This window comes from Lampetra fluviatilis, chromosome 2, assembly GCF_964198595.1.
Source record: "Lampetra fluviatilis chromosome 2, kcLamFluv1.1, whole genome shotgun sequence".
Classification (NCBI taxonomy): Eukaryota; Metazoa; Chordata; class Hyperoartia; order Petromyzontiformes; family Petromyzontidae; genus Lampetra; species Lampetra fluviatilis.
Window position 1 is genome coordinate 4,660,265 of NC_136276.1, and position 16,577 is coordinate 4,676,841.

Consider the following 16,577-nt stretch of genomic DNA (forward strand, 5'->3'; position numbering starts at 1 on the left):
GGCAATGTGATGTGCCAATTCAATTGCAGTATTCAAGTTCCTGACACATGGTGCTCAGGCACACAGAAGAACACGTTTACAATATTTATTTTCAATGTCCCGAGCATGGCAAATGTGTCACGAGCGAAAATGGAGAGAACAATTCCCATTAAGTTAAATCATGTCAAAGTTCCAATGAACTTCATATTATAATTATTTTAAATAATTAATAGTTTTATATTATAATATTTCCAAACATACCTGTACATACCGTCCTGTTGGTATCGTCAGCCACCAGTTAATTTGGGACACCTGGTGTGCTCACAAAAATGTATAGTGAAGCCAAAAACACTGCGTATCTTTGACATACCATATATATATGCACATCACACTTCAATATTGGCTACAAATGATCATTTTCCAAAGCACTTCCGAATGTCACTTGTTTAATTTATTTTCTGGTGATTCAAGGAGAATTTTAAGAGCTGCCACCGTCGGCAGATGCCTTCGGTTGCCGAACGAATACATTTATGAGGTCGCACTCATTATACACAAAGTGCTTGACACAAATGAACCACAGCATCCTGCTGATTTCATCAAGGAGCATAAATCATCACGTGAACTCCGGTCATCCTCGGAGCGGCTTTTGGCTAGCCATCGAGCAAAGACGGTCACTGCATCACGCGCTTTCACATGCACTTTTGCAGCCATCTGGAACGCTCTTCTTTCTGATATTAGGAAGCCACTGGAGCTATTCACTTTTAAATCTAGATTGAATACTCATTTATTTAGAACTGCTTATTGTGTTTAGTTTGTCGTCCTTCCCCCGCACCTCCAATTAGAGCTGTTGGCTACGTACAGTGCGAAAGAAGTTCAACATGCATTGGGTACAATTGCTTCTCTTTGTTTGATATCCCTTCATGCGCTGAACAGTGCAGAGACTCCCTGCACTCACTCTCCTTTTTTTCTCCACCCAGAACGTTTTTGGCGAAAAGCCTTCACTGCCCGAGTACAAGGTGGCAGCCATCCAGAAGTCTCGCTTCATCCTGTTGCACTACGGCACGTTCAAGGCAGGCTGGGACCTGCTTATCCTTCTCGCCACATTCTACGTGGCTGTGACCGTGCCCTACAACGTTTGCTTCTCCGAAACCGTTGAGAACATATCGGACCCGCGTAGCACGGCCGTCGTTGACATCTCCGTGGAGATTCTCTTCATCATTGGTGAGTAATGTTGGGTCAAAACGATGCCACTGGGCTCTTCACATTCTGTCCTTCGCACTCCCACACAGAACCCGAAATGCCTCCTTCACCTTCAAAATGATGGCATTTATATTTCGTCAAATGATATCGAAGGTTGTGTGGAAATTATGACTGTTTTGATGTTTCCTAATCATTCCCTTGCCGCACCGGCACATTTATGTGCATTCACAATATCCCGCGAGACCCTAAGTCACTACAGCGTACATCATGCAGGGGCAGCCAATTGCAACTGCAGCAAAAGAGCATCTCCATGCAAGGATAACTTAAGGGAGAGATTGCGAAATAACTCATAATCAGTAATGAGGAATTGTTTCTAATCAAGGTTACATTCTTAAGTGAGAGTCATGCTGGGCACATTCCATTCCTTTTCTTGAACCAATGGGGGGGGTAATTTAACATTTATTTTGTGTCGACTCGTTAGTCCGTAACACAGTCACTGTTGACGTCCCACAAAGTGGTACTTACTTCACCAAATGATGATAATGGTTGCTGCTGACTGGCACGGCCGCATCAGAGTCAAATAATTAACCGTCACTCATAGCCTACTGGGCCTTACTGTTCATTCATTGCTGAGCTTTCTGAATATTAAACTGGTTGCGCCAACATCAATAATTCTCGTGGCGTGGGCTTTTGAAAACACGTTTTGAAATTCATTTGTCGTTTATTCATGACCAGGTGTGAGACAACGACAGAAGGTTTACTTTGGTGTCAACCCACTGCACATCAATTTATCTTTTAATCTAATGCGAATTAGGTTCTTGTTCATAAAGTGTGAGCAAATGCTCAGTCACTGATTTGAGCAGGAAGTGGGCCAATATTTGCTCTTTGCTACATGTGTAATGCGGGCGTAAACGACCTCCCGGAAGTGACGTCATGGGGGGAGGAGTTACGTCACGTGGGGGAGAGGGGTCAGGTCTATAAGGGGAGAAACCGGAAGCAGAAGGGGAGGGATCGGAGACTGGGAAAGAGTGAGGCCACGCAGGGCAGAGGATGAGAGAGAGAGTGGCGAGATCGCCACATACACGGACCACGAGTTTCGGCACCGTCGGCCAACGGTGACCGACCCCGGAGCAGCAGGAGCAGCGAGGAGGCTGCAGAGAGCAGCGGGTCTGCAGAGGAGGAGTTGTGCAGCTGGGGTCTGCACGAGGAGTCAGCAGCGGGTCTGCTAGGAGAGAAAGTGGGCTACGTGAGCGACAGCAGCCTGGGGCTGCAGAGCGAAGAGTATCTAGGGGAGTGCCGTGAGGGAAAAGCATAAGAACCCAAATAAAGGACACGGAGAGAGAAAGAAGCGTCCGAGTTCTTTATTACACATGTAGCTACCCAAATTTAATGTGTGTGTGATAGTCAGCCAGGACACTTCACTTTATCCAAAGAGGCAGAAGCAAACACGCAATAACATTCTCATTATAATCATAAGTCATGATCTATGCACAGTTATAATACAGGTTTTTTTTTAGGTTAGATCGCGTAAATATACAAATGTGCCGTTAAACCCGCCACCACCCGACACAGCCAATTTAACGACGCATTTATATAGTTAAACGATCTAACCAAAAAGCTTACGTGTTAAACTATCCACAGCTGTATGAAGGCCTCATATAATACATGTCACTGCATCATAACAGGAGGCATGTTTCATAGTTATTGTTTCTGCCCTTGGTGGGGGGAATCATGGCACAGTGGTTCGTGTACTCTGCTACGAATCTGGATCCGTGTATTCTCTTCCCAGCCATATCTAACAAATGATCCGGCCATGGCTGCACACCCCTCCACCAACTCATACTGACCAGTACAGTGAAGTATGGCTAACACATCCCCATTGAAGAGAGGCCTTCGTCCAACAATCGCTTGTTCGCGTTCATCAATTTGGCCAAATGGTCGTTCAGCAGAGTTCTTGACTCATGGTGAGAAAGGTTGATGGTTCAAATCTCGGGTCAGGCAGGGGATCGACTCAACCGATCATATTGTAAATGAGCACCAATCTGTGGGGAGGTGAGCAGCACTAGTCTCACTGAGGGAATGGTCCTCGCTGTGAGACGTTTGAATGTCCACCGCTGATTTGAGGATCGCCGTAGAGATGAGCACTATTCATGTGATGTGGACCAATCAATTTCAAGGACAATGCATACATTATCAGAGTGCTGTTTTTTTGTTTGCATTTTGACCGCAGGTATTGTGGTTAATGCAAACATGATCCCTTGTAAAAAATGTGTCAGTTTTGTGCCAGATAAAAGGGTAAAAAAACGATTATTATACTGGGCATACAACTCGCGCTCACCCAATGCACCGTGAACTTTCACCTCACTCGTTGTTCAGCTTTTAGGGTGGGGGGGAGGGGGTCTCTTGGTTTATATTGGCAGTGCATTGTCACAACGCCCCGTGTTCTGGTTGTGTTTACGAGGTTTTTTGTTATTTGTTCAGGTTGTTTTTTTTACCCCCCACTTTGTTGGCACAGCAGCAATGTTAGCAGAGCCTTGCATTAACAGGGCAATTAAGCTAGCGTTTTTTTTATATGTCAAGGGTGTATATTGACACGCTTTTTCCTTATAATCTTCAAGTGAAGTTACTGCCTTCATAGATTAATTTAACTTTGATTTATATGCAATGTCTTAATTGGTGCCAATTAACCAAGGTCTGGTAACCTTTGCATTCTTAAATGATAGATAGTGAGCACTGCCAGGCATGCGACAATGTGTGCTGTTAGAGGATACCTCCACCGTTATGATAATAATGCACGAAAAGCAGGAAACAAAAACAGAACCAGGGGGGAAAACCCACCAAACTAAAGAGTTAAGGCCATTTTAAAGAGATGGTTTTTCAAAGCAGACTTAAATATATCTACCCAATCTGAATGCCTGATTTGAAGTGGCATCGTTTGGATGCCGTGCTAACAAAAAGCACCGATCATCCACTGTTAAGATTAAACTGAAAGCAGAGTCCAGGAGTTGCATTTCAAGCAAATGTTTAATGGCCTCTAAAGCGTCACTGTGGCTGAGCTGGTATAACTGGTGGCATAGCGACTGCACAAAAATAAAACAACAAACTGCATTGCTTGGACGCTCTGTTATACGGTACTGTAGATAATCGAGGTAGGGTAACCCATATATGCGCTCAGTCTTGGCCACCTTCTGCACAACAAAGAAAGAGCGACAGTGGAAATGTTCTCATTAACGGAACCAATTTTGGAAGTGTATTGATTATTGTAATGTTTTAAAGGTCCTTCAGAGGAACTCTAAGTCGAATGGTTAATCTTGGGCTATTTGAATGTGTCACAGAGCTTGAATGCCCAAATATATTGGACCATCTTCCATTATCTTTTTTAAATTAGCGTGAAAACCCATACTTCACCAAACATTTTTTATTTTTAGTTGAATATCTAATCATATATATATATATTTTCACATGTAATATATAAAATGCTATATAAATATATAAATGCAAACGTTGTTCCTGATTGCTTATTGTATATCGATCACCCTTAACTGATTTCTTAGTACAGTATATGATCATTGATTCCATTTGGTGTACACTTTTCAATGGTAAACCATTCGGTTATATTTAGTGTTGTTATTTTACAGGGTTTGCTATGGAAGTTTGTATTTTAAGTTGCAGGATGCTGACGTGTTGTTTGGAACACAGCGATATGGGGGATCTTGATCTGGAGACGCGTGGAGCAGAGCTGTGTTAATTAAGACCAGCACTAGGGAAGCATGTCCCACCAGGCACACTCTATTACTCATGCTCAAGGCTCATCTCACTTCCTGTTAATCGATCGTTTGGCCTACAACAAAGCAACAGGACGTAATAAGCTTGGCAATTAAATCCGGAACTTACGAAGCACCCCAAGGAAATGTCACATTCTTGTCACGCGGTGAACCCTTTAGTCATCCCACAGAGTCCGTGCAGTTGTTTAAGGCATTAAAGTAGCAGTTGTGAAAACCACATTTGTTTTTCGTTGACTTCCTGGTGGGGGGAAGCTGTGCAACTATCGCGAATTCGCAGCCCGTGGTGAACGTCAGCATTTCTGGCGTAAATTTTGTACCGTAAATTTTGGACCGTAAATTTTGTACCGCCATATTGGCAAACATTGTATCAGAGGCATGAATATTTATAATGGCTCTTAATTTCAACAAAGGTGGACCACGTGTGATAACATTTAATCATTTCATCATGATGCTTATAACTCATTTTAATTAGTAACCAAAACTTAGTTTTTGGGCTTAAATAAATTGGGTTCAGTGAGAATTATGAAAAAGGAATATGATGCAATTTAAATGCTGAATATTGGCAGGATATACAAATGGATGTTTTGCTGTTAATTGTGAGTGTTAACTTGAACATTACAATGAGAGTGCCAGCATGAGTTTAACTTATACAATAGTTGATTGTGATTTTTCATAAAGCACCTTTATAAAATATCCACACAGTCATCTAAAAAAATACCTACTGTATATAAAATAATGTGTGTAAGGCTGAAACAGATGCAATGGGATTGCATAGAGAAAGTTACGTAGCAAATAAAAATACATGCACGACCAGTACAGCACGCTTACCATGCATTACATATCTAGATTGCACATTATAATTGTCTATAATATAACAAAGTAGAACAGCTGTGCAGTGTTGATATCAAATAAGAATAGCATTGTGATCATCTGCCTATATAAATACAATGAGCAACCATTATAATTTTAAACATTGGACACCCCTTGCTGTTAAAAACAAATCAAGTAATTTGAAAGGCAATTTGCCAAAGCCTGAATAATATTTGGCTGAGTGTATCTGACCTGTTTACATATATCATTTGTGAATGGAAAAATATTCAATCCTTAGAATGAGGTTGCCAAAAAGTCAACTGTTACCACCTGTCTGATGATTTTTGTTTAACAAGTTTTAGAGGAATCCTGTTCTGCACACAAAGGGTATTTCGTTGGGAGCCCACTTAAACACACATCACCAAAACAGGCAGTGGCATATATAAACTGCTAAATATAATTAATTTGAAAGTGGAATTAATGCATCACACACTCTGCATCATTTGCGCATCACTCACAACATATTATTTACGAATGAGGGAAACATGGTAATTACAGAATGATTAAACGATTCCTAGGTTGTACTTCAAATTCAACATTCTTTTTAATTTTGAATGATAACCAAACTTATTTGTCACATTATCACACCATATTATATGTTAGCATTGGTTAATGTTGAATAAACAACAGTTTTAGTTGATTTGAAGCTTTCGTGACCTCAGGAATTACTCTTTGGTTCTTTTGGTAAAGTCACGTAGAAAATAAATAAATTAAATAATAGAATACGACGTTTCGATTGCAACACAAGCATAAAACACAGACACGGAGACACAGACAGACACACAAGCAGAGAGAGAGACAACACAGAGACACACACAGAGAGACACACAACATAGACACACAGAGACCCAATGCCTCTGTGTTGAGGCCTTAAATAGAGAGAGGGGGGGGGGAGCAGAGAGAGAGGTGGTAATTTATTTTCTTTCCACGTGACTTTACCGAAAGAACCAAAGAGTAACAGTTTTAGTGTTTTCTTTTCCTTTTTCAAGTCATATTTTGTCTCATCCACACTTTCTTCAACCACCGTACAGCTGGTCACACAAAGCTTATTTTCATGCGTCTTCCTACTGCTCCACTTTGGAATTCCCTCCCATTGTCTCTTATCATTGTCTCTTATACTGGTAGGAACCCACTGGTTCCACCAGCCCACAGGGGATTATTGTGTCTGTCCGTCCGTCGTGCAGGGAGGGGCTGGGTGGGGAGGGAGGGGCTGGGTGAGGAGGGGAGGTGGGGAGGGGCTGGGTGGGGAGGGTGGGGCTGGGTGGGGGGTGGGAGGGGTGGGGCTGGGTGGGGAGGGGCTGGTCACCCCGTGGTGCCCTTATAAAATTCAAAGCTTAACCTACTCACACCGGCTTGTGCCCGCCCTCACAGTGGCATATTTGCAGAATACACCACGCCGCCGTTGACCCTGGCCATTGACCGACCAACCCAACGTTCCTATCAGCCCCCTCCGCAGGAATGTGTTCATTGTCTCTTATCATTGTCTCTCATCATTGTCTTTTATCATTGTCTCTTATCCCAAGTTTTTTACAACCTTGCTCAACTCGCATCCATTACACCTTCAATAGTGCTGTTTGTTGCTGGTTCCTTGGCATTTCAGCCAAGAGACACATGAAAATTGTAATTCTGCTCATCGGTATCCTGCCACTGAGGTTGAAAAACTCTCGCAGTAGTCAATGTATCGTCCCATATAAGAAAATAGCATCTAGAGGGTGATAATCAACACCTGAGATTCATTCATCATCAGCCAGGATCAATCCACTGCTGTATGAAGGCCTCCCCACATGATCACCATACTGCACTGTTCGCCAATGCCAACATCCATCTCACTCCTGCGAGTTGGCTGATCGCATCACTCCACCTCCACTGCAGTCATCATCTCAGACAGGTTTTCATACTTGGCTGTGATTTTGTCGGCAGTCTTGTTAATCGGTCACCATCCCTTCTCGTGATCATCATCCTTTGCCCAAGGTTGCTTACTTTTCACTTACTTTTATTAACAGTAACATATCATCTCTCTGAGTTGTGTTTGTTACCTGTGCGCGTACATTTTCTGTTATCCAAGTGTAATCCCAAGCGTGGCACCTATCCATGCTATAATTGTTTGTTGCATGACAATCACACCGAAAAATGTGTAAACATAAGGCACGGATATTTATATATATATAACAATAAGCAAGATTGGTGTTTCTATTTTTTACAGTCATTGCTGGCCAAGCTGAGACCATCAACTTTCTACGACTGAGAAGCAAAGTTCACCAGCAATGGCCATTCGCATGAGAACTCAGTATCTCCGCAGAATCAGATTATTTATCTGATACAGCATTTACTCTTTGTCCCACCCACCTACCTAGCTTTATGTAATTTGATGCTAAACTAAATTTTAGAAAAAATATAATGTATCCACGAACACATTTAATTAAACGTCACATATTGGTTAATTGAACAGCTGTGATGTATATTTGTGTTTTTAAGCTGAAACTGTATTTAATATATTTTCACACATTTTTGTATTTGTAGGATTTTTTCTTTAATTCAATTGTATTTATCTAACTTGTATAACAATTATAAATAACAATTTGCTTAATACGTATTCCTATTAATTTCAAGCCAAACCTTGTTATGCGTTTACACTCATACACCTTTTACAGCAATGTGTACATGAGCCATTATTTTATGGACGAAAATTTTATATTCGCAAAAATGTTCAAGCATTAACAAAAGTAATGCATTTTAATTATGCTGAAAGTACCAAATGCATTGCATGTTTTGTGCTTCTTAATGAGCTGGCAGGTTAACTCTGCCGGAGTTACATTTCATCAATTATTATTTGTGGTTGTCATGCCTAGCCTTCACATATCAGAATGTTGCATAATATATGCTGGATACCGAAGATCACACAATTCTTACCACAGTTTATATCTGGCATGTGAAATTAGTCATCATTTCTTTTTTACATTGTTTTACGTCTCATTAAAACAAAACAAAATTGCACCGTTACTTTTGCCTTCGGCAAATGTATATATATATGTATCACAGTGATATATAACTGCGATCATTACTAAAACATCGGATGCATTATTTATTATTTTGTTATAGAACATGAAACATATTTTGAAACTTAACAGTAGCTACAGTTTACACGACTACAACGATGTTGTAAACACAATAAAATATTAATGAACAGATTTCGATTTAAAGCTTTCGTGACTGCAGGGATTCATCTTCTTGGTTCTTTCGGTAAAGTACCGAAAGAACCAAGAATATTAATGAACAGGTCTATAAAAATATAGTTTCAGAGTCTGAATAAGTTAGCTTTCATTTCCCAAAAAATAATGAAACGCATATAATTACACCAAGGTTTTATGAAGAAGAAAGTATCATGGGGACACACTGAAGCCGAAGTCATTCACATTGACAATGGAAAATGTGTAATGATTATTGGATTGGAGAAACAAAGGAGTGGAACGTAAATGGTGAAAATATTTTGACCATCTCAGAGCTGCTCATGACATCCATGATAACAACCAATGGTAATGCTCTACAGGGAAATGACGTAAGAATGTATTAAGAACAAAAAAGCCACGAAGTTAGTCTGAACTTAAACGCATTACAAGAAAACGTAGTTACATCAAGTTCCCCAAACAAATTAATATCTCTCTTGGAGGGACGCAACTGGAAACACACACAAGAGTGCATAATATCTTGGCCAAAATATTGAAGGGAGACCAGAATATATATATACTTTTTTAAATAAATAAGCAGACGAGAGTAGTTTGAAGTGCTTTTGGAAAACTGAACTTAATATTGAAAAAGCTAAATATTGCCAGAGACGTAAATTTACACATCATATTCATTCTTAAGAAAAGTCAAATGAGCTTGGGCAGGACGCGTTGCGAGGATGGATGTTGACCAGCGGTCGAGAATAATGAGCGAGTGGCAGCCAAAGCAGTGAACGCATCTAAGAGGACACCCACAGCCGAGAGGGAGCAATGCGTGTTGAACTTCTTTCACACCGTACCCGGCCAAGCGTCCGAATCGGAGGTGCTGGGGAAGAGCAACAAGCTACACGCAAAAAAAGCAGTGCTAAAGAAATGAGCTTTCAACCTACATCAGCTAGACAGATGGTCGCATTGGAGGGGCATTGTGAGAGATAGCAACGGACGCCTTCGATCGGCGGTGGGTAGATAGCGGCTGACGATGAGAATGACAGAATCTCCCCTTTTTGCCGTCATTCGTTGCCTTTTTCACTCAGATCAAGGCCCACCAGGATTGCTCTACTTATTTATGCCTGTTCTTTTTTTTGTTCATGTTGTCTCTCTACAGACATTTTGCTCAACTTTCGCACAACTTATGTGAGCAAGTCGGGGCAAGTAGTTTACGATGGGCGCTCCATCTGCGTGCACTACGTAACCACCTGGTTCTTCATCGACCTCATTGCTGCGCTGCCCTTTGACCTCCTCTATGCATTTAATATCTCTGTGGTACGTACGGATTTTATTGTCATTTATTGTTCATGTTGGCTAAACCGTCCCCCGTATTGATGCTACGTATGTATGTTGAACTTCTTTCACACAATCGTGCTAATCGGAGGTGCGGGGGTGGGGAAGGACAAAAAACGGTGTTGCTAGCAGGCCACAATGCAGCAAAATCAAAGTATCTTTTAAATATTATTACCTACTAAAAAATGTCTAGTCAGAGTGGTTTCCGTTCAAAGGACCATTCATTTTTATGAATGAATATTGTGGATGTCCTAGGAATGGGTTCCTGTGGGTTATTGCTTAGATAACGGATATGCCCTCAGGCATTCTACTATCCTATAATTGTATTAAATCTACAACTACTACCTGCTGACTGAACCTGCTGAGTCTGTGGTTACTGTTTACTTCAAGGTTCTACCATCAGCTCAATCAGAATATTCGTGATCTTGTTTAATGGCGTAAACTGCAGATTGAAAAAATTACCAGGATGTTTGTCAAACAATGTAGTAGGAGTAGGTTTTTCTTTACCATTTCTGGACACCCATAGTACTTTGAGCAAAATAAGTTCAACATACATACATATGAACAGAACAGAGACTTTGCTCTGTTGGGAACCTTTTCAGCAAAGCCCACTGACGGGTCTGGCAGGGGGAAACCAGGTGTACAGACTCACTGTAGGATCTGTGATAAGGAACTGGTTTTCAATTGATTTTCTTTTTACGAGATCTGACCCCAAAAAATGTGAAAAGCCACTTTGTTGGGCTATTATTTTTGGTCAGGTCACATTCTGAAAAATTGTAATAGCTCAGTGGGCTTTACCTGGTAAGATAAAAAAAGTGTTTAGTTTTATTCGTATATTATTTGAAGAGATTTGTTTACCTTTCCTATTCTTGTTATATATATTGTCATTGGTTGTTGTTGTTGTCGTCACGTTTTAACCTGCCCTAACTGGACATGTGTGAAACAGAGCCTTACAGCTCACGGGATTTCTCCAGTATCAATTCATCTTCTGATTCTGAAATCAATTATAATTCATACAATGGGTCGCGAAAGGAACTGACTTGGTGCTGATTTTGTCCTTCATTGATCCCACCAGCAAGTCACTGTCCAGCAGTCCTGGCACTTCGGTGGTGTGTCGTCTTCTGACAGGTTTTACAATAAATCAAATGTATCTTGCCAGCGACTCGACATCCATCCTTGTGTTACGTACGAAGACTTGTTTAAATCCAGTCAGTCACTGGAGTTTTTATATCTCCTGAAAAGAACTGGTCCTATAGGATAAAAATAAATAAATAAATATCTACGTAAAGGAGTGCGAATGAAGACAGAGAAGTGTTATGACCTGCGGTGTGGTGGTTGAGCACAGTACGGACGAGACAAAATTCACTCGCAAAAAAGACAACTTTTACATATTTTTCGATTTAAAGCTTTCGTGACTGCAGGGATTCATCTTCTTGGTTCTTTCGGTAAAGTCACGTGACTTTACCGAAAGAACCAAGAAGAACTTTTACATAATTTACATCAAATAGTTTTTTTTTTTACGATCCTTGTTTCGTTTCAAATTCTGGATGATGCTCGAAGCCAATGGCCCTGCTAAAATTACAGTAGCCGCGATATAATTTATTGATGGCGAATAAAATGCATCGTTTAACAACAAGAAATATTAATTCGGGTGAAAGAACAGGTGATCTTGCACAAATGTTTTAAAAAGCAATTTTTTTTTATAAATGTGACTTGATTTTTAATTCACATATAATTTGTTTTGTTTGAATTCATACACGACGAGATGATGAAAATTTTGGGACAAATCTGATTCGACCGATGTAGTCATACACTTCAATTCAGTAATACGGAGAATGATGGAACAATTGCAATGTGATAATAAAAAAATGTAATTACTAAGGAAGAGGAAAGAGTTCATTGAGTTCATGCTTTAAGAATTTGACATGACCACTGTGTTTCAAGGGTCTTTTTGTAAGCAGCGTTAACGTTTTGTGCAATTGGAGGACAAACATGGGAAACATTTTAAACATTCTTGGCAGCTCCTTAAATTTGATCAGCGCTCACTAGATTTGTAAAGCGTATCTCATACATATATCCAAATGCGCTTAGGGGGAACGTCTTGTTTTATTATTTGAATCATCCTGAACAGCACGGATGCATCATAATACCAGAAACTAATGCAGCATTCACAAAATTTAACGCAAATACATACAGCAGCCCATAGTTGCAACTCTCACAATCATTAAATAAATATGCTAATATGTACACACGTTGACCTTTTCTCAATCCACTGCTGGATGATGGCCTCCCCACACTGTTTGGGTCAAGGAGGTTGGTGAAGGTGGGGAGCATAGACTTTGGGAAGGCAAAGTTCAATACATCAACGGATGTTGCTGTACTCCCCAGAAGCAGCCTACAGCAACCTACCTGCTTCACACATGGTGAACACCCATCCAAGCTCAGTTTAATAACACGTAGGCTTTCGCGACCAATATCATCCAATATAATCATCCCCCCCCCCACTTTGTGCAAGAGCGCAGAAGTGTGGTCACCGCATCTACGCCTCTATATAAGGAACGAAACAGGTGGACTTCTCCACAAATCTGGCTGTCGCCTGATTAAGCTGGTTGTAATTACTGGTGAAACGTCGTACTCAGATTGTAAATGTTGTGGCTTGGCTCTCAAACACACCGGTGTGCTGTACTAGTGACGAATTGGCCACGTTCTGTTTACGTGACAACCCTTTCTAGTTGGCTGTGTCGGGTGGTGGCGGGTTTTAATGACACAATTATATATTTACGCGATCTAACCCAAAAAACCCATCCAAGCACTATCCAGGCCCAAGCTTGCTTAGATCTAATGGGATTGAGCATGATAAAGGGTGATTTACTCATCGGCCCTGTCGTAATATAATCTCGCTCAGTTGCAAGTGCATTTGATTTTTACATTAAAAAAAGGCTGCGCTCTGAAACGAGTCAATGCTTAGCATGAACAAAGCAGAGTGATTGGCAGTGTGTTATTCACAACAACAACAACATAGAGAATTCTGAATCCAGTGCTGCCATGTTTGGTCTTAAATAATTTAGAAGGGTTCACTCTGGAGGTCAACTAATTTTCGATAAGCAACCAATTTCAGTTGGATCAGAAGAGTTATGGCAATAATTGAGGACTCATTATGTCCCGTCACTGTGATTCATCATTCAAGAGCACCCAGCAGGAGACTCTGAGCATCTGCTCGTAGCGATGGAGGTGAAATGAAACAATTCGGCGAGAGGAATGGAGCAACTCAGTTGCGCATTTGTATCAAATCACTCAATCGGGATTACGCATTGCAATCATCACTCGCCCACTGAAGACTTGACAGTGCCCTCTTGAAAAGGAGTCGTGAGATTCTGTGAGGCTTTCTTGGGAAAACAAATATAATAATACATTATATTAATTTAACAATGTGGAAAATGTGAAATACTCTCCCAACACACTGGTGTGCTGAACTAGTAACTAATTGGCATATTTTTTTCTCATGATAAGCCTTATTAATTGGTTGTGTCAAGTGGTGGCAGGATTAACGACATATTTATATTTACGCGATCTAACCCAAAAAAAACCTATTATGGATAACGTTTGTATTGCTTTGTAGCACAATGTAAGATTCGTTCAAAGTAAATTACAACATCATATGCATACATAGATTAACTACCACAATATAAAACAATATCTTCCTTATCAAATGAAGATGTCATGAACCAACATTAAATGTGTCATGTTTACGCAAGCGATTAATATAGCAGACTGAGAGTAACAAGGAAAATAAAAAATGAGGTTTGTTTTTCTAGCAGCGAGGGGAAATTAACATTTCTGCCATGCTTGTAGATTCGGACTGATGAACCATATAAAAACGGAAGATTGGATTTACATATTGTACCTCATTTTCTATGACACACGTTAAGTTTTGATATTTGGTCAAACATCAAACATCCAGAGCTATGTCTGCAAAATGTGTTGCGTTTTTTTATATTTTAGTCCTAATGCAATTAAGGGTATCAATGTATGACACTCTGTTTCTAATCCTTGTTGAACGATGAATTCTTCCTTTGCTAGGACATTCCGCAAAACAAATTATTTTAAGATGAAATGTTGACCCCTCAATAATAAACAAGTGCAGATTATGATTAATATCAATTTACGGGATCACAACTATTTCATCAGTTTGCTGCTCTAGGCATTTTAATCTGTTGTTTATAATGAGTCTAAAATCTGAGATTGTTTTAAGTTGACTCTCTTGTTTTTGTCTCTAATTAGTTTTTCCCTCTTGTTGGCTACATTGCACCAGGCATCGATCACCACATGTGTAGTTTTTATTGAGAACAGAGATATCTTTAGCAATCTGGGCACTGTCCACTGTAATGAAGTCAATCTCATTTCTAATTTCACTATTTCATCTCTGCCAAGTTAATTTAAAAGGATACTTCTTTTTGAAAAAGTTTTTTATTCGTTTCATGCCCCTGCTTCCCGCCAACTCCAATAGAATATCATCATTCTGATTCCTCTCTACAATGTCAAGATTTCCAATCATCCCATCTCCACACCTTTTACTTACTTTTGCATAAGGTAACCCATGCCAAAATGGTACTCGAATAATAATGATAATAAGACAGCTCATTAAAAGAGGGATGTGAAAGGTTAACAAGCAGACAACCAATTATGTAAAACCACAAAGACAGGTTGAGGAAAAGGCGAAATAAAACAGGAGATGGGGAATGCGAAACTAAATATTGCATAAACAGAACTCTTCAAACAGTTAGAAAAATAATGAGAAGTTAAATTAGAGAATAAAACATATCATTGAAGATGTTCGAGCAAGCAATGGGAGTATGAAAGCTGCAAAGAGGAGGTTGATGATTATCCACTTGGGGGAAATATGGAATCATAACACTTGACAGAGTAGAGGGATTTATGCAGATTTCTCAGGCATAAATTGCATATATTTCAGGACGTGAGCCATGTTTCAGATGAAGGGGTAGTGCCAGATGTCATACAAACACTTTCTTTCACGGTATGGAGAAAAATACGTAAAAGCTCCCGGACCAAATACAGTAAATGGTATAATCATGGACATCAGAGGAACAGGACCAGTCATTAGAAGAAGAATTATGTAATGTTTGCACGGAAATAAACTCCTCAGTCATAGAACAATGCCCAAATCAATAATCTATTGAAACTGACTTGATGATTTAGATAACTGTTGGCCTCTAATCGAAGGCCTAAAACACATCAGATACCTTGTGCGCAACTTTTGTAGACTGTGAAAATGTATTTAACTTAGAAGAACCAGATGCAGTCAACCCCAAGCTCTTACAAACCAAGGCCTAAATATATATTTTTAAATCCTAATAAATACCAGTTCCAAGCTTGGACGTTTCACACTAAGATTATGAAGAAAGTGTCAATAAATATTAGAAAAGTAGTCAGATGAGGAAACATGCATTCCTGAAATCTGCTGGCAGCGATATTAAAATATTATTCGTAAGAATTGGATTGGGAAAATCGTGGCATAAACGTGAAAATGTTTTTTTTACCTATTTCAGATTTTCTAATTAAATTGTTATTACAACAGCCAATGGGAATGAACTACAGTATGAGGAATTTAATAAAAAAAAGTATCAAAGTGTGCCTCGATATAAATGAGCAACAGAAAATTACTTTTCAAGTTTGCCAAGGGCAGTCAATGAAGGCAGACCGCGATAAAAAAAAATATGAAATGAACAGGTGAACAAGAGCAGGTTGGAATTATTTTGAAAATGAAACTTATTCATGAAAAGCAACATACCCGTGTGCCACGTGAAGACAGCTTTTAATCAGTAAACAGTGCGTGCTATGACAAATGATCAGAAATATGTCAACTGACAAAGAACATTTGAACAAAAGCTCAAAAGTGCACGCAAGAAAAAGTGTGACGGAGTGTACACAATTGTGCTCAGGGAACACATCCAAGAGGATGGCCTCCATGGAGGTGAAGCAATGAGATGTGTATGTACGTTGAACTTATTTAGCGCCGTACGTAGCCAACCGTGCTAATTGGAGGTGTTCACGTACAGGAGCTGTCTATTTGAGTTGTTGTGTCATGTGACTCTGAGAGTTGGTGACACCTTCGGAAGGCTTTTATCCCGCAGTGAATATATCGTGACTATGCGAATTAAATGTTTGTTGTTAACACAATATTTCTAGATTTGAAGCTTTCGTGACTGCAAGGATTCATATT

The 16,577-nt window shown here is 39.9% G+C and overlaps 1 protein-coding gene across 1 annotated transcript in view; it reads left to right on the plus strand.

The window, feature by feature from the left end:
- The window catches only part of LOC144940216 (voltage-gated delayed rectifier potassium channel KCNH8-like), a 77,543-nt gene that overhangs the window by 39,807 nt on the left and 21,159 nt on the right, over positions 1 to 16,577 (plus strand). Inside the window, exons 5-6 of the mRNA XM_078866764.1 lie at positions 957 to 1,200; positions 10,161 to 10,318. Of these exons, the coding sequence (XP_078722890.1) occupies positions 957 to 1,200; positions 10,161 to 10,318 (402 nt within the window). The remainder of the gene's footprint in view (positions 1 to 956; positions 1,201 to 10,160; positions 10,319 to 16,577) is intronic.